The following is a 19,937-nucleotide window of genomic DNA, read 5'->3' as shown; positions in this document are numbered from 1 at the left end:
TCTCAATATTGTTGGATGTGACAGCGTCACAATATTGTACAATATTGCAGTGACCTAACAGCGTCTCAATATTGCAGTGACCTAACAGCGTCTCAATATTGCAGTGACCTAACAGCGTCTCAATATTGCAGTGACCTAACAGCGTCTCAATATTGCAGTGACCTAACAGCGTCTCAATATTGCAGTGACCTAACAGCGTCTCAATATTGTACACTTTTGTAGTGATGTAACAGCGTCTCAATATTGCAGTGATGTGACAGCGTCACAATATTGCGGTGATGTGACAGCGTCACAATATTGTACAGTATTGTAGTGATGTGGCAGCGTCTCAAAATTGCAGTTATGTAACAGCGTCTCAATTCCAGTATCTCAATAACGCAATGGTGCAACAACTTCTAAATAGTATAGTGAGTTGACAAAGTCTCAATATTGCAATCGTTCGACAGCGTTTCAATAAGGCAGCGATGTGACAGTGTCAATACTGCTAAGTTGCGACGTCGTATCAACAGTTTATTGGCGTGACAGCGTCTCAATATTGCAGTGACCTAACAGCGTCTAAATATTTCAGTGATAGTATAAAGTATTGCAGTGATGTGATAGTAGGTAGTATTGCAGTGATGTAATAGTATGAAGTATAGTAGTGCTGTGATAGTAGGTAGTATAACAGTGATGTGATAATATGAAGTATAGTAGTGTTGTGATAGTAGAAAGTATTACAGTGATGTGATAGTATGAAGTATAGTAGTGTTGTGATAGTAGAAAGTATTACAGTGATGTGATAGTAGGTAGTATTGCAGTGATGTGATAGTAGGTAGTATTGCAGTGATGTGATAGTAGGTAGTATTGCAGTGGTGTGATAGTAGGTAGTATTGCAGTGATGTGATAGTAGGTAGTATTGCAGTGGTGTGATAGTAGGTAGTATTGCAGTGATGTGATAGTAGGTAGTATTGCAGTGGTGTGATAGTAGGTATTATTGTAGTACTGTGATAGTAGATAGAATGACAGTGATGTGATAGTAGGAAGTATAGTATTATGGTAGTGATAATATTGTGGGAGTAGGGATGCATAAATTAATACCATTGTTGGGTAAATGTACGTTTATGCACAGATAAGGTCATATATGCAATTTAAAGAAATTGTTCGAGCAATGAACTATATTAGCAGTATAAAAACAATCTTGCAACACTCATTCATCGAAGAAACTAGACACAACGTGACACAAATGTACAATTTGCATAATACAGTGCAACATCAATGATGATTAGGCCAAAAAAGTCCTATGTTTCCACTAACATTTCTAAAAAATGGGGTAGGTAGGTAGGTAGGTAGGCATAAAAAGGGATTCTGTACCAAACCAACCTATATCAGGGTATATCACTATTGTAGAAAATGTATGTCACCAAATGGTCTAAGTCTACATGTTCACTCAAAAATACCCATCTTTTAGGAATAACGTAAATAATACAAAGTGTATGGTCGGAAGGTAAAAGTAGGGTCGGTCGGGTAAGTGGAAACAAACATTTTAACGCTTTAATGGAGGATATAAAACAATACAGATATTTATATAACGATATGTACTACATATACATATGTTGTATTATTACGGCTTATGTTAAAACACCGTCTCTGTTCGGATGCAATTGTGCACAATGTTGATGGTGTGCACTTAAATCAGGTTATGAATTAGTGCGCGTACCGTGCCAATCTCCTTCACAGTGATCGCCCTTGACGAGCCGATCCACGCATAATAATACCCCTGGACTTAAGCTATATAAAATTAATTCTTAAAACTATCCTTTGTATACGTATTTATGCAATATTTTATTTTAGTGCCATATAATAACGTTGTTTTTAAAGTTATCAATGTCATGTGATTTGCGTGATGGCAATGCTATTTGCAAGACAAGGGAAGTAACGGCTGTATGGATTTTGATATCGTGCAAGATATCGTACACTATTTGGACACGCTATGTCATATGTTAGTATCAATGTTTTAATTGTACATATGGTGTTACATCTCCGTCACGTGTTCTTTGTTCGACTCGTCACGTGATGAATGGCTGCTCGAGCTAGATGTACGCGAGCTGGATTTCCTCGAGCCAGATTTCATCGAGCTAGATTTCCTCGATGAATTCGTGCTAGAGCTCGAAGTTGACCGACTGGAACCCTTTCTGTTCTTGTCCTCACTGCCTCCAGACTTCACACTCTAAAAGCACACGATACAAATGCTATTCTTGAAAAGGATTATTGTTTTAATGATGCTAGCTTGCCTTGCTTAATTGGACTAATGAATTCGTAATATTTTTTATAAAGTAATACAGAATAAAGTAATGCTTTAGAATGTATAAATATCAATCTTACAACAAGAATAGCAGAAATCTGGCAAAACATTGTCTCTAAATGAATCAACATGTGCTTTTTCGGGGACATGGAATCAACATTTTAGATATCTACCATTCTCGGACCAAGGTCATTCAGAATGTTTTCCTCAGACGCTAGTGGAGCTCTGGACTCTCCAAGTGGACTCTGTGGTGGCGTAATGTCTTCGTCAATGTGAGGAAAATCGTGAGACTTTTCCGCGTCATTTATCTCAACACTAAACACCTCGTCATCCGGAGCTGAAAGAACATCTCGAGGATATAAGCGAAACAATATTCAGCGATTTCATTTTCAATGAAACTTATAACGCTGTTTTCCCCACTTTTTAAAACACATAACGAAGATCTCCTTTTAAGATTAAGATATATATTTTTCGTTAATACACCATCCATGTAATGATGAATTTGACACCATAATCTATTAAGACTCGGGCCAAAACTCTGGGCCATTATTTAAAGTATATGACCCAACGAAGTCCATCTTTCAATATGAAATCAGTCGTTTGCTTCTAATAGTATCTGACAATATCCGGAATCCAGACAATATCAATTGGAACTTCAAGGCCATTTTGTATCGAAAACAACCTCGGATGTATATGGACGGTTTACAATATCATAAATATTTACATTTAACTACCTAATGACTTTACTCTTGCGAATCTTTTTAAACTATTTATGCAATAATACACTTCACTGGCAGTCAATTTGAATATATTATACAAAAGACACGTTCCAATACTCCAATTTATTCATTTTATTACTTTTATTTACGAACTTCTTCTGATGTATCGGCATACATCCGAGGTTGTTTTCTATGGAAAATGGCCGAGGTGTTCCAAATGATGACTATATGTGTTGTAAATGACGAAAACTCGACACAGTGAAGATGTGTGGCGGCTCTTAGGATGCACACTATATAAACACACATTGAGAGCAACAAGGCGAAATATGCTCAACCACTTCTATTGACATGACCTGTCTTCAGTCTTGATGATGCCGTTTACCCCAAAATCAGGCGTCATAGTTCTTTCTGCACGGAAACAGTAAGCCATTTTGGACAGTAGGTACTGTGACAATACAGCAGTGTGTGGTATAATGATCCGCTCAAGAGACATCGAAATTGAAAAAAGTGTGGAGAACAAACTGATTTTCTTCAACTACTTTTTGGGCCATATAATAAAAATTACACCAAAACATTCAATATGGTCGGCACAATTTGTTATTGTTGTTCGCTATAAAGGTTGTTTGTAAATAATGCATTCACTTCGGATGCTTTTGGTAAAAAATAGTACATCCAATGAAAAAGAACTTCTTACGATTAGTTAAAATCAGCAAAATAAGGGAATATGAGGCAAAATATTGTTGTACAGCATTATTTACATTCAAAATACACAGAATTGAGAGTTTTGGACAGAACCGAAATCAGGTTTTAACTTTTTTTGAACATGGCCTGGTATTGATAAAATTGTGAATAAAATCTGTGTTTAAATTCTTTTTTTTTAGTTTTGGGGTTTCTTTTTTTGATTTGTCTAAGTTTTCTTTCACTTTGACCAAAGACACTCTTAGCGCAGGTGGATACGTACGTTAACAAATCCACTCTGCCGTGTTTTACAAGATAAGACACAATACCTTCTTTCAGAGCGCTGGGTGAGGGCACTTGATCCCGATCCGTAATGGATAAAAGTCGACCCTTGCCGTCAACCTCGATGACAACCGACGAGGCAAATCTGCCCCTGTCGTTGACATGCGCTTCCGGTTCAGCTTCGCTAGCACCGTCAGCCGGCTGTCTTGATTCAGGGCTGCCATCTAAATGAGTAAGCATATACTAATAGCGTCCAATGATTCTACATGTATCTCAGTGATAAGGACGTACAGGTAAAACCTTGTACTAGGACGCCTTTTAAAACGTGTAAAACGTTGTGTTTATTATTATTTGTTATTTTTAGTAAAAGGAATTTCGAAATATTATTTACAGTTGGCTAAAATGGTTGACGTAGACCGCAATATTTTTGATATAATTTATTGAAATAAGCTGTTGAATGTCCCCTCAAAATGAATTTCTACCTAAAGCAGAAAATGGAACAGTTCAATGCATAACCGATCCGAACTTAAATGTTGATTTTAGCGTTTGCGCATGCCTATCATCGCTCAATTTCTTTCTCTACTTCAGTAGAATCATGACTTAAAAGGTCGGATTAAAAAAAATACAATAATTTTATTGCTTCATGTCAATGTAACGCGTGCTTGAGAATAGATAAACCATAAGTATACCTTTTGGTTCTTTTTGCAATGGCTCCAGAGTAGGCCCTGATTTACGTCCGTCATAAACCGCAGGTACCTCCATGATATCCATATCTATCATGTCTTTAACAAAAGAAATACACGCTTTAAGAAATATGGCCGTGGATGAAAAAGAAACCAACGTGTCTCGAAAACAAAACCAAATGAGCCGCATTGTAACTGTTTGGTGTCAAAGTGAGAATATGTATCTCCAAAATAATACATGTAAAAGGCGCTGGTTTAATCGAGTAAGATAGCCTTAGCAAACGAACTAAATAATCCGGATGTACCTTTGGATCTCCCGACTTTTGGCGAGGTGGGTTGCAAACCGGAAACACCAGTTGCCGACAGGAATGCTTCCGACTCGGGTACGGGATCTTTTATAACGTCGTCATCGTCTTCAATCGGGTACTCGCCGGACTGACCGCGCCTGCGCCTGCACAAATATTGGTTTGTGTTTCACTTTATGCGTAATTTAGGCTATATTAAGGTATAAAAACAACAACAAATTATCTAAGAATAAGGGCGACAACATGATGATTTTTTTATGTTTTACTTCTTTGTTTAATCTTAAAAGATATTACAATCAGTATTTTCCCTGGACCATTCGGGCCCATTTTTAAAACAAAATTACAAGAAAGACAATTGTTGCAGTATTATTTATTCTTTTGTTGCAAACTTTGAAACAATACAAACGTTATTCAAGGCTACATAGAACTAATATTTACAGTAAAATAGGATCGTACTTTTAACGGAATTATGCACAATGACAATTCAAATACATTAACAATGTACTTCTGTTTTTGATAGAATCAAGTCTTGGCTTACACAATTTTAACGTTTTATTTGAATTGTGTCTGTCATTGCCTGACTTTCGGAAAACTATTCAGGATAAACAAATGTTAAAGCTTTAAAATATATGTTCAAAAGGGGAGTAAATGCCGTGATGTCAACCATATCAGTAACACCAGAACACTGAAAATGTTGTCTGCTACGATTCAGTGTAATACATCATGTCTCTGGTTTATAGTCTAATCATGTCTTTGCTTGAACACATATAATTTGAATTTTGTCTGTAATCGCCTGATGTTTGCAAAACTACAAAGAAAAAACAATACAAAACGTATACCCACAGATACCACCGTTTCGCGCGCTGACAGTCTGATTTACATATACAGACGACAAATACATAGATGCAGAGGACCAAAACCGCCACCACCACGATCGCTATTACCACGCTATCAGAATTCGAGTCGTCGTTCACTGGAGGAAGTATAATTTAATAGTTGGTTGGAAAAAAAGAAAATCAAGAATATCAACCACAATGGTCGAATAAACCCAAAAATATCTTCACGTAACATGAAAAATATTGTTGATTACATGGATAATTGTTGAACAAATAAATACCGTTTTTAATATGTTTAAATGAAACTGAATTGTAACCAATTGTACATTTAGCGATCAGTCGACAGCACAGGTTGGTAGTGGTAGCGGTGGTTTTGGTCGTCGCATAGAAGAAGCATTGTTTTGGCCAGTACCTTCTGTGGGTATGTGACTCAAAATATATGCGAAATGAGTACGCGTTAACTTCATCAAGGAGCGTATTAAGGACGCATTAACAAATGTTGCATAACTATGCAATATTACACAGGCAACTACACCCTGTACTTTTGCTAAATGACAAGAAACAGCTGGTTTACACTTTGTTAACAAACTACTTCTTATGAAAGTTTGATAACCACATGAATGTGTGGGTATCTAACGAAGAGTTTTTATATTTAATTTATGCGCGTAAACGCATGTATACTTTTAGTTCGGTTAGGAAGCGGTTAACAGAATCAGGACAAAAGAGTAATTGGTTCGTGATCGCAAAAAACTGCAAGTGTGTTACATCCAGGTACTTCGTATTCTCCGCAAAACAAAAATACAGTCTAGCCTAACGACGTGTTAACTTGTGTGGTTAGTCATATATTGTTACATCTTAAATCGTTGTTGTTACACGAAATAAGTTCAAATCTTACACAGCTACTTATTTTACCTTATCTCATGTTATCCATTATTATCTTATACTAACTAATGCTATCCTATGTAATATTATCTTTTGTTATCCAAAAGTATCTCATCGCATCTACTTATATATTGCTTCATACGCACCAAAACCAACAGCATGCAAGAACTACCACAGGTGAGAGCAGCAACACGACTATAAACGTCACCACCACCGGACCTTCACTGTTATCACCACCATTCCCTAAACCAATGATATCTCAATGAAACATCGAACGTTGATGATTAGTTAAAGTTATAGCATGTTTGGATTACTAAGAAGAAAGAAGTGGTGTAACGCTGTCATGTTGCTGGTCGCCAGGTTTTGTCAGATTGCATGGTGTATGGTTAAAGTAGCACGGCTAGGACTGTAAAAAAGCTATTTCGTATCCATAAGTGTGTCGTTCACGAAAAATCAGCAATGACAGACATTTTATCAGAGGTGTATTGCGTTAAATATACGAAAATCATGAAACTATTGCGTCTAAATTGAATGGTTAATGTTGTCAAAGGCTGCTTTTTTTTGAAAAACAAAAACAAACTGTGTTTGGCATAACCATCGGACTATTTTTATAATTCAAAAACAATATGTGCTAATTGTAAAACAAGACGAAAAAAGTGAAGATGTTGTTAATAGACTTTATAGTGCGTTGTGGGTTTAGTTACTAAGTCTCCGGATTTAGGATTGCATTCGTGTCACTAGGTCTCTGGATTCGTGTCAGTAGGTCTCTATACAAGAACACCAGATTGCCAATTCGGATGCTTAATATCTTAGACTTCTAACAACGTGTATTTTGCCTCATTAAGAGGCGTACCCACCAACAACATGCCACAAGTATAATGATGGCGACCAGCAACACGGAGACCACCACTCCCACTATCAAACCCGTGTTGTCGCTGCCCGCATCTTTGACAGGTGCTAAAGTTGACAAATGAGTATATTTGCAAAGACTATCTTTGTGTTGATCTATAATATGGTTCTGATAATGTCCGACATGTGTACTATTTTTTTCATTGGAAATGTCATACGTTAATGTGTTGGAGTAGGCTTGGCCATGCAGTTCACGTTGAGATTATTCATGTTAATCAATTTAAATTTCGCTCAAAAGACACGAAGGTTGCAAAGCAATTGACAGAACTTTAAGCATTTTAATGCAGTTCAATACATGGTAGTGAAAAACCAATGTTACCCGTTTTCTTCTCTGGTTTCAATGGACATGTTCCTTTTTCGTCACAATTGTCGCAGCCTACACACTCTTTTGAACAATCAGGTCCGTAGTAACCAGAAATACACCCCATCGCACAAGCTCCAGAAACCTCGATGCAACCACCACCTTCACAGTTGCTGTTACACTTCTCTGTGCATCTGCTTCCAAACCAACCGTGTTGACACTGGCAGCTGTTTGTCTGGTTAGACCACAGTCTTCCATCGGAGCATGTACATGTACCTGAACGGAATTGACACATTCCGCCCCGACAGTGTCTGTCACATGTGGCGTTGCATGTTTGAAGAAAAAACCCAGGCTTGCATTCGCTACATAGAGGCGTTCCATCTGTTAGCGAAATACAAAAACAAAACATAGCATAGTTGGAACAGTAGTTATTGAAAAACAACACATTTATTTACAGGAATGACGTCACCATTACGTCATATGTCCGTTGTGTGGAAAATTCTCAATAAAAAAAAATGTTCTTATGATTGATAGACATGTTTTCACATGCTCAATACACTGTAAATCAAAACTATCATTATTCCTGAAACTTTTATACCTAAAGTATCTATTCTTGCTTGAATAACTTGACCCCCCTTTTTATTGGCTTAAAAGGTAATTTAAAGCTTGTACTTTAAGAATATATGTGGTTATCATAGCCTGCATTCGCTCGAAATGCCTTTAAATGTTGTCTAAAAATTATAATTTTACATTGAATAATATAGGGAATAACAATGGTGGTGTGTAACCTACACGGATTTTCCCATTCATTTATGCTATTGGACAAAATATATTAAGTGCCTGAGCAAGTGGTATTTCGCGGAAACGAGGTTTACTGAATTTCCACTGATCACCCTGGCCGACGGTTGGGATGAACCTATTTTACACGAGCGACCATGGTAGATTATTTTGCTCCCACCCCCACCTCATATATAAGGATTACAAGCATTTGAATCTATTTATCTGGGATGGGAGAAATGCTAGTAATGTAATTACTCAGAAAGGTATTTGAAATAACTGATCGCCAAGACCACGTTTATCCACGAAGCATCGTACGATAGCTTGTCCAATCCGCAACCATCAAGTTTTCCCATACAATCCTTGAACAGTTTATATGTTTTCGAACGCTGCTAGTAGATAACTTACTATACATTTCAAACTAACTCACCTTTAACATAACATGTATCCTTACAGCCTGGTGGACATGCCATACTGCATGTTCCACCATAGAAACCATCGTTACATCCATGAAGACAAGCGCCCGTTTCCCAGTGACAGATCTCATCCCCTTGTGGTAAGCAGGTACTACCACACTTTTGCGAACATTTGGTTGAAGGGTTCCACATGCCCGCTTCACATACTGAAAGTGATTTAAATAGTAATTAGCTTATTTCTTAAAAGTTAGTAAAATCTTTAAACAAGATTCGTATCTGTGTCGCTCATTTGTAAATCGATACATTGTAATTGCCGTATTGTTCTTGTCGGCTTTGTCAGTGGCAGTGCCTTTTGGCTTAATATTGAGTTATACCTCTTCTTTTAATTGAAAAAAAGACGGGAGAAGGGATGTGCAAACTAAGGAAGCCGCAACAATATCTAAGCCAATAGACAAAGAGTAGTATAAAATACACCGAAAAGTAAATAAAACAAACAATTTTACCAAAGACGTCAGTGACGTAGTCAATAAGGTAGGGCAGTTTAGCGATCGCTCCCGCAAGGAATCGTGTAACGTTAGCAACAGTCGTGAAGTTTTCCGCCCTCACTTTCATATACGCCGTTTTGCCGGACCTTTGGACAAATCATGTTAGAGTTATAAAATTTGGTTACACAACTTACATCAGCAAGTATTACATGAGCTATGAATGAAGTTGAATTGTGTGGTAATTGACGTAATGTTAATATTTGTTATGCTCATTAAGATTTTGTATCGTTTATGCTTTGCGTATTCGTATTGTTTCGTTAAATGCTTCTTTGGAAACTTTTGTTGAATTATGGCGCATGAACAGACGAGTATATACTTGAACTATTGACATATCATTTTAGTGAGGTTGCGAAACATAACTTGTACCTGAAAGTGCCCTGTAGTGAAAGGAAAACAACGTTCTATCTGTGTCTTAAATTAATATTTCGAACTGTAACGTGTACCTGTAGCTCCCCGTAGAAGTAAAAGTCACAGTTTGCTTTAAATGTCGTTTGCGAATATCTGTTTGTACTTGTACATATAGCTGCACTTACAAATTATAGTTGCTGTTTGAATTAATGGCGTCTGCGAATGTCTGATTTTACTTGTACATGTAGCTACCCTTACAAGTAATAGTTGCTGTTCGCCTTTATGTCAATTGCGATTATCTGTTTGTACGTGTATATGTAGTTACCCGTAGAAGTTATAGTTGCTATTTGCCTCACATGTCGTCTGCGAATATCTTTTTTTACTTGTACATATAGCTGCACTTACAAATTATAGTTGCTGTTTGAATTAATGGCGTCTGCGAATGTCTGATTTTACTTGTACATGTAGCTACCCTTACAAGTAATAGTTGCTGTTCGCCTTTATGTCAATTGCGAATATCTGTTTGTACTTGTATATGTAGTTACCCGTAGAAGTTATAGTTGCTGTTTGTCTTACATGTCGTCTGGGAATATCTGTTTGTACTTGTATATGTAGTTACCCGTAGAAGTTATAGTTGCTGTTTGTCTTACATGTCGTCTGGGAATATCTGTTTTTACTTGTATATGTTGCTACCCGTACAAGTATAAGTTACAGTTTGCATTAAATGCCGTCTGTCAATATATGTTTGTACTTGTACATGTAGCTACCCTTACAAGTAATAGTTGAAATTTGACTTAAAAGTCGACTTGACGACAAACTGACATTCATAAAAGGTTGTTCTCGGGATTCATTTATTTCATATCTTGTTGTGTCCATGTTTATTACTTAGTGTGCATGATCTTACACAAATCTGTTTGACTAGATGTCTTTTTTATTGGCTTGACGCTTTAACATGTACACTGTACACATCTAAATGACGTAGCACCAAGAAAGATAGTTCACACGTTCACGTGTTTGTACAAGTCTGACATCAAAACAACTTACTTGTCTAGAGTTACGTTCAGGAACGTTCGGGTGAGCATGGATAGCTTATTTTGGAAGAGAGACTTCGGGCGGCGTGCAAAATCGATGACCACGCCCCCTGGTAGCTGTTTGTCAAGAGTGTCGTCGTGGTTCTCTGCGCAATCCCAACCATCGTATAGGCAGTCGGCATTATCACATTCTGGGTCACAAACGTTATTTCCAAATTTGCCCGTGCAGACTGTATCGAAGAAAGGGCTGCAGTCTGTCAGTTTGTGCACGATGGCGTCATTGCCATCAAACAGCATGTCCTCGCTAAGCAAACAAAACATCGCCTTAATGTGTATTTAGGAATAAATAAGAACATTTGGCTTACTATCACCTACTTTCCATAACTTAACTTAAAGAATACGACTTCATTGGAATATAGTTATGAACAGGTAAACAGGAACAAGAAATACCAAGTAAAGTATGAATTCAACAACAAACCTCGAGCATTTTGTTTCTAAGTATCCATCCGCAAACCTCATTTCGCAGTCGTCTGTGGTGTTTGTATCTGGGAAGGGCTTAGTGGTGAAATTGCAGTTGGAAGTCCCATTGCATACTTCAACGTTACACAATGGCTTAAAAGACAAACACTTTACAAGAACGTATATTTACACGAGTGGTGAATTCTCCTTTGATTTCCGCACTCCTTCTAGCATAATAAAACATCGTTAAAATAAAATCATCCGTATGTTTTTTTGTAAAGTAGTTATAGTTTAATGGACCAGCATGTTTGTTAAACTATATTATTTTCGTTGAACATAATAGTGTACATACTGGCTGCCTGCCGTTTTATAATGACATTGTTTTCGAGTTCTACATGTATATATTGGATATATACTTCGTCAGTTCGATTCTGTCAATATTTTGCGAAGACAGTGGTCGGATTCTATTCACGTATTTATAAGGGTACCTTACAGTAGCCTTCGTCAGTTCGATTATGTCCATATTTTGCGTAGACAGTGGTCGGATTCTATTCACGTATTCATAAGGTTACCATACAGTAGCCTTCGTCAGTTCGATTCTGTCCATATTTTGCGTAGAAAGTGGTCGGATTCTATTCACGTATTCATAAGGTTACCATACATTAGCCTTCGTCAGTTCGATTCTGTCCATATTTTGCGTAGAAAATGGTCGGATTCTATTCACGTATTCATAAGGTTACCTTACAGTAGCCTTCATCAGTTCGATTCTGTCCATATTTTGCGTAGACAGTGGTACGATTCTATTCACGTATTCATAAGGGTACCTTACAGTAGCCTTCGTCAGTTCGATTCTGTCCATATTTTGCGTAGACAGTGGTACGATTCTATTCACGTAGTCATAAGGTTACCATACAGTAGCCTTCGTCAGTTCAATTCTGTCCATATTTTGCGTAGAAAGTGGTCGGATTCTATTCACGTATTCATAAGGTTACCATACAGTAGCCTTCGTCAGTTCGATTCTGTCCATATTTTGCGTAGAAAATGGTCGGATTCTATTCACGTATTCATAAGGTTACCTTACAGTAGCCTTCATCAGTTCGATTCTGTCCATATTTTGCGTAGAAAATGGTCGGATTCTATATATGTATATTTATGGTTACCTTACAGTAGCCTTCGTTAGTGCAATTCTGATTATACTTTGTGCAGAAAGTGGTCGGATTCTCGCGATATCCACAGCCATCGTTTGGGCGGGTATACCCAGGGGCACATATTAAATCATATCCACCTACAAAATCAACCTCATGTTCATACTTCATATGTTCAATTTCATATTAAGAAAGGAGCCGTGGGTATGTGTTTAGCAAGCGTCTGTACTTATGTTAATCAGCTTAATCTTAATAAATATGTTAATCTTAAAATACATCAATAATTTCCTTGTTAAAGGAAAAAAAATATTGCATTGTAATCCAGCAAACAAAACTAAACAGAAAATTCCAGAGGAAAACAAAGTACGATTCACATTCTATGCTCTGATTTAATACCTAACGATGAAATATGAAAATACCTATTCTGTCAATGCACGTTATGAAATAATCTGTTCCGACAGGAGGCCTGTTTTTACATTCATCGGCTTCATTAAGTCGACAATTCTTGGTTTGGTCCCCCGTCATACAATGACACATAAAGGATCTTTCATTGGTCAGTTCACATGTACCTCTGTTCTGGCATGGATAGCTTAGACAATAATCGTACACATCGCATTGATTGCCTGGAAACAGCACGGGATATAAAATACAGGTGTTGGTCATGAACCGAAATGGAAGAAAACGGTGCCTACTACTGCATATGCTCATTTACATTCTTATAGAGTTCTAATTGCTTGTTCTATATTTCTTTCTGAATTATTATTAAGTTTACATCATCATCATCATCATCATCATCATCATCATCATCATCGTCATTGCATACCACTATTATTATCATTACTATTTGTATCATTATCAGCATCTCCACTATCATTATCATAACTATTATTATCCGTACCACTTAAAATTACTAGCATAATCTTCATTAATTATTATAGCAATATTTCACATTGTTTTGAAAAGTAATTCAGGCCTGTGCTTCTGCTTCTCTTTGTCAACCAACAGACTAATCAATTTATAAAATCATGGCCATAATGCCATTTTCAGCGAAGAGATGATCGATTTGTACCGCTCCAACAGAGACTTTCAACACTTAATAGAGCTTTGTTTTTCATTCATACTAGCGTATATCAACGCTAAAATATGTTCTTGATGGTTGAAATAAAACCAATATGAACTGATCTTTTGTGGATGTTTTGCAGGAAGGAGGTCTTCCTCAGTCAGGTGCATTATGAAATTACCCCACTTCATCTCCCGTGTAGTTTAAAGACTTATTCATAATCTGAAAGGGGGATTTAACTTCACTTTTAAACGAGGGCTAAAGCCTAAGAGAATAATTCTACACCCCAAAAGAGGCTGTGCAGGAACGATGAATGTCATCTAAAAAGTTACACAATCGAGCGAAGAAAAAAGAGGAAGGAAATTGCTTTCATTGAGATATATGCCAACTCTCTGTTGCGGTAAAGTGGCTATATAATATTGATTTGATGTTCTATTCATTTGGGCGGCGTTAAACCAACGACATTCAATCCTTTAAACCTTGAGTTAATCAACAAACAGTAGTAAAACTCGGTAGCTAGCAAGTGCACTCCGTAACAAGTTCAACTATTGTTAAAACAAGATGTGTGCTGCTTTTATGAACAAAACGATTATTGTTTTACATTCGATACTCAAGTTGTATATAGCAAAGTGAATACTTTGGTGAATAGTGAATAAATAATATCAAAATACCCATAACTTGACACCTACCTTACAAGAAGTCGTTTTGACAAATACACTTGTAGACGGCTTGTCCATCTTTTACCTCTACTCGTGATGTCTATTGTCAAGTGGACAGTGGTGAATAGTTTATATTAATTTCAAAATTTATCCCACTCTAAGTAAATCCAAATACACCTACCTATCCAGAAGACGCTCTGGCATAAACACTTGTAGACAGCTTGTCCATCTTTGACTTCTACGGTGCAGTTTTTCGTGTTGTGAAGGTTACAGTAACTAGAAGGACACGTGAGGGAAATGTTGCATAGAGGTCCTGTTAGAATATAAAAGCATCATTCTTTCTAGCAGGTATACGTATACAAAATTAATGTTAGTAGCATTTCCCATTGAAGTATGATTGTAATTACATAGGACATGTAGGAGTTATCTCGAAAATTGTTTACCCTATATATAAGTTATAGTATAATTTTACAACTAAAACTATTGCTGAGTTCATGTTGTAAAGACAGCAGATTAAGGGTTTTGTTACAATGATTTATAATAAGTGGTATATAAATGTAGGGAAACGTAGTCTGACTTTGACATCCATGAACACAACAAAACAATATATTGAGCATTAAACACAAAATCTCCGTTACAGTTTATCTTGTTTTCAAGTATCATGCTTAATGTCGTCCTACCTCCATATTCTCCTGTACAGACACACGATCCGTTATCGCATGTTCCGCCGTTCAAACAATTGGTTCCGTCTGCAATATTCGTTATGTTGTGCCCTTTATGAGTTTCAAACCCAATAGTTGTCAATAATTGCAAACATTAGCAACACAGTACAAACAAATCGTGCGTAGGTCTATTCAAACTGCCAGTTGCCTTTGGTGCGTGTTTCAATATCGTTTTAAAGAAAGCGTTGCCTACATAAAGTATGTGAATGAGCCCTTAAATATTTTACAATTGTTCATGTGTATGAAAGAAAACGAATACAAGAACTGGAGACAGACATGAAGATACTAGTATACGAACAAAACATTTCACTGAATATACATAACGCTAGTAGACAAGTTACATCAAACAGGAGATACATAACGCTACCCGACAGCATAGATCATACAAGAGATACAGGACAACACACACCATACAAGAGACCTATAACTCTATAAGACAACACACAGCATACAAGAGATACATAACGCTATAAGACATCACACACCATACAAGAGATACATAACGCTATAAGACATCACACACCATACAAGAGATACATAACGCTACAAGACAACACATACCATACAAGTGATACATAACGCTACAAGACAACACACCATACAAGAGATACATAACTCTACAAGACAACACACACCATACAAGAGATACATAACGCTACAAGACAACACATACCATACAAGTGATACATAACGCTACAAGACAACACACCATACAAGAGATACATAACTCTACAAGACAACACACACCATACAAGAGATACATAACGCTACAAGACAACACATACCATACAAGTGATACATAACGCTACAAGACAACACACACCATACAAGAGATGCATAACTCTACAAGACAACACACACCATACAAGAGATGCATAACGCTATAAGACAACACACATCATACAAGAGATGCATAACTCTACCAGACAACACACACCATACAAGTGATACATAACGCTAGACAACACACACCATACAAGAGACACATAACGCTATAAGACAACACACACCATACAAGAGACACATAACGCTATAAGACAACACACACCATACAAGAGACACATAACGCTATAAGACAACACCCACCATACACGAGATACATAACGCTACAAGACAACACACACCATACAAGAGATACATAACGCTACAAGACAACACACACCATACAAGAGATGCATAACGCTATAAGACAACACACATCATACAAGAGATACATAACGCTACAAGACAACAAGCATCATACAGCTATACAAGTAAAGCGTTGTTTGATGTAGGGGCTCACCGCCTTGGTACAGTCAGTGAAAAACTGAGTTAGAATTAAAAACCTACCTGTACAAGTGGATTTATTTGGCAAACCTCCTAACACCATTGGCGGGATAGTATTTGTCAGAGAATCATCAACACCTACATATACATAGATAAGTTCCAGTACATGTTTAGCTCATTTTATTATAATAATTCAGCGATAACTAAAAATTTGCGTAAATATATCAACTGTAGTAAGAGTATGACTATACTAAAGTCTGTTTTATGTAATCTGCGTGACCGTGTCACAGGCGGAAATGACTATTCAAAAATATCAAAAAGACAGAAACGATAAAACCAATGTCTCATTTTGAAAAAAGTGTGTTGAAATCCGTGAATTTACGCATTATCTCGCGTCACATATTTAGCATAATTTACACACACTGCTTGAACAGACATTTGTAATAAAAAAACTGATTACCCGTAACGTCTATAGTTTCGACGGTCGTATCAATATTGTCGAGAGGATTAGTGGGGGCAACTGTAGTCTGCACGGTGCTGCCCATAGCAACTGACAGCAAAAGTTGTACATAAAAAGATAAACACATTTAGAATATACTATTGTATAAGAACAAATATTGGGCCAGTATCGTTCATCTATGTTTGAATATGTAAATGTATTATTTTTAATTTACGATTTGGTATATTATTATTATTAATGTCTGAACGCATATGTAAGAATGGATCTGAAGTATGGGTATTTGATAACTGTGAAATGTTTTAAATTGTCATTTACATATACAGTAAAACTGCAATAATTCGGGGAAGCCATGGCCTGGCTTTAAACCTCAGGTTATTTGATGTTAAGAGTATATTTAATATAAACAATCCTTAAGATAAGGACTAAGCCACGATCTCGACCAATCCGCAGTTATCAAGTTATCGCAGTTTTACTGTATTCAAAAATACGTTTGTAAATAAAATCATTCTTTCAATAACTTTCTTTGTCTTTATTAGCATATGAATTATAATTTATGGTTGACAACATTTGATGCAAAAACATGTTTAAGAAATGCATCAGAAAGTCGAAAGCAACCATTTGAAGATGTCTAGTAAAACTTGTAAATTTCGATTACTATAATCTTAATTTGAAAATGTATTCGTCTCCAAAGTTATATTTATAGTTTATTTTAGCTTATTATGTTTCGACCTAAACATATGCACGTTTAGTTTGTTTAGGTGATGTTCAAAATAAGTAACTATTAAAGTATTTTTTTATAATTTTTTACTGTATCATCATCACGATCACCATCGTCATCATTCAACCTCCAATTGACTGTAGGGTTCAAATCCGGAAGCTAATCGTTAGCGTTCCGGAAAAGGTTGTGCAACTGTCGCCCAAGATAACAGTCCGGTCATGAAAGCACTTGAACCTGACAGGTGGATCTTTGTCTAACTAGTTTTTTTTCCACTTTGCGGTAAACATTTCGAGTGGCAAAAAAGTCTGCTTATTATACTCCACAAAGATTTCGACCACACAATGGGATTAGTGCACATATGGCCGTTTCATGGCATGAATCATTTATTACAATGAAGCTTCATATACGTCTGGAAAATGCGAAGCAGTAAAAGTTTATAAAGACAAAAAAACAAAAAGTTCGTGTTGAAATCATTTCAGCCAATGTTTTTAATTATTGCGCTCTTCAGTGTTTGCAAATAACTATGTGCCCTCCGGCAATTGGAATAGTATGGCCGGGAATGATTCACCTTTTTATTTAACGTTGTCTTCAAACTTTGTACAACCTACTTATTACAAAAGAAATGTTTGTATTGTATTCCGTTCTTCAGGGAAAATGATCATAATTGGTGCCAAGGATTTTTAAAGCTAGTAGAATATTGAATTATCGCCCTGCCACGGCCTACCCGAAAAAATCGGCCCGACCAAAATCATTTTTGTTTGCTAAGTGTGAATAACTATTGCTTTCAAATCACAGCGGAATGTGGTCGTCGGACACAGTATTTAAACATGACCTCACATATACACCCTCACGTAAACATTCCTTCTCTATTCCAGGAAATAATATAAAAAAAAAACAAAAACATATCGGCCGTCCGACCCACGCTCAATCAACATTGGTCGTGGTAGGGGAATCGAAGATTAATATAAGTACAGTATGAATGGCCTTACCAAGATTACTCGTGCTATTTTGCGTATATAATTGTAATTGATTTTATGTATATTTCACAATATTATTAAGCTATATTTTCAAAACGATTAATCTATTCGTTTACCTTTTAATTTAAGATAATGTTGTATTGTCTGATTGGTTTATTAATTAGTATTGTCCGAAATTGAGTTCTTTAAATACGTATATAATTGGAGTGTAGTCACGGTTAATTTGTAGTTAAAAAGCTTGATTTATTGTTTTTGTGTATATGTATTGTAAAGCACTTCTGAACGTATATTGCTTCATGAAAAAATGCTATATAAATGAGGTATATCAAGAAATGAATAAATAAATAAATTCCCCCCTATAAAACTGAGACATTTAGAATTAGAGAGAAGTAAAAAAAATAATAATAATGTTTTGTTGCTATTCGTTTCAAAGAAGTTTGAGAAGTAAGAAAATCATGCTGTCTTACCATTATTCAAAAATAAAAGGCTTAAGATGCCAATCAAAACTAATTTCATGGCATTGAAATCCATGTTGTCGCGCAGATGCAAACACGTTCACATTTTCTCATCTCCCATGTATACAATGACTTAAGTCTCGGGAACAGGAAAACAAACTTGAACAGCCACTGTCATCAACAATCAAGAAACCGCTCATTTTCTTAAGTGGCCAATGGAATTCATAGGTCAGATTTCAGGACAGACAGACAGACAGACAGACAGACAGAGGAGTTTATTGTCGTAAACATGTAAATAACAGTTTCATGACAAAACATGATATGTCAAATAATAATTATTATGGTCACAATAATACATGGCAAAATAAGAACGAAAAGAGAAAAAAATAAACACAGATTCGGGATTTAACACACGCAGTAATTTGAACACAAACGTATTCCTAATTATCTGATCATTAATTCAATTACACATACATGTATATACAACGAAAAAACTATAGGTTGGAATGTGAGACACGAAAAATAGAGCATGACCACTATAAATAATCAGTATTTTCTGGGAGTAGGATTTTGGTCCCAGGCATTTTCTATGAGTAGGATTAATATATTAGTCCGAGGTATTTTACACATAAAATTTGTAATACGCCAGTAAGGAACCACACGAGGCAAATACAAGATTAACATATTAATTACTGTAACAACTTTTTGCGAAATTCAAAACAGGGGAGGGATTACTCTTGCAATGTGTATATAAGAGAATTAAAAATCGTTTACTTCTAATCATGGCCTACGGCCCCATTAGGGAAGATACTTAATATGTACTGGCGTTAAATATTGTTTAAATTAACATTGGGGATGGACTAACAAACCTTAAGCAAGTAACATTGTATTTATGTTTTATTTGTCACTTATAGAGACATATCATATGACAAACATGTACATTGTATTTATGTTTTATTTGTCACTTATAGAGACATATCATATGACAAACATGTACATTGTATTTATGTTTTATTTGTCACT

The 19,937-nt window shown here is 36.2% G+C and overlaps 1 protein-coding gene across 4 annotated transcripts; it reads right to left on the bottom strand.

Moving 5' to 3' along the window:
* Nucleotides 1-1,516: 1,516 nt before the first annotated feature.
* Nucleotides 1,517-19,058, bottom strand: LOC128214312 (neurogenic locus notch homolog protein 1-like). 4 transcript variants are annotated; one of them, XM_052920710.1, is made up of 18 exons: nucleotides 18,927-19,058; nucleotides 16,765-16,854; nucleotides 16,368-16,442; nucleotides 14,997-15,089; nucleotides 14,498-14,629; nucleotides 13,017-13,220; nucleotides 12,613-12,737; nucleotides 11,472-11,605; nucleotides 11,007-11,297; nucleotides 9,573-9,700; nucleotides 9,084-9,275; nucleotides 7,895-8,257; nucleotides 7,524-7,623; nucleotides 4,949-5,094; nucleotides 4,650-4,742; nucleotides 4,008-4,184; nucleotides 2,455-2,618; nucleotides 1,517-2,206 (listed from the first exon to the last, which is right to left on the bottom strand). In XM_052920710.1, exons 1-18 carry the CDS (start codon nucleotides 18,988-18,990, stop codon nucleotides 2,012-2,014), a joined length of 2,766 nt encoding a protein of 921 aa, XP_052776670.1. In that variant the 5' UTR covers nucleotides 18,991-19,058; the 3' UTR covers nucleotides 1,517-2,011. The 4 variants fall into 4 exon arrangements, with proteins under 4 accessions (XP_052776670.1, XP_052776671.1, XP_052776668.1 ...); XM_052920711.1 differs by lacking the exon at nucleotides 7,524-7,623 and adding an exon at nucleotides 6,813-6,909; XM_052920708.1 differs by lacking the exon at nucleotides 7,524-7,623 and adding an exon at nucleotides 5,792-5,921.
* Nucleotides 19,059-19,937: the final 879 nt, after the last annotated feature.

The sequence above is a fragment of the Mya arenaria genome, chromosome 13 (assembly GCF_026914265.1).
Source record: "Mya arenaria isolate MELC-2E11 chromosome 13, ASM2691426v1".
Classification (NCBI taxonomy): Eukaryota; Metazoa; Mollusca; class Bivalvia; order Myida; family Myidae; genus Mya; species Mya arenaria.
The sequence above is the reverse complement of the archived record's forward strand: the minus strand, read 5'-3'. Positions and strand labels throughout refer to the sequence as shown.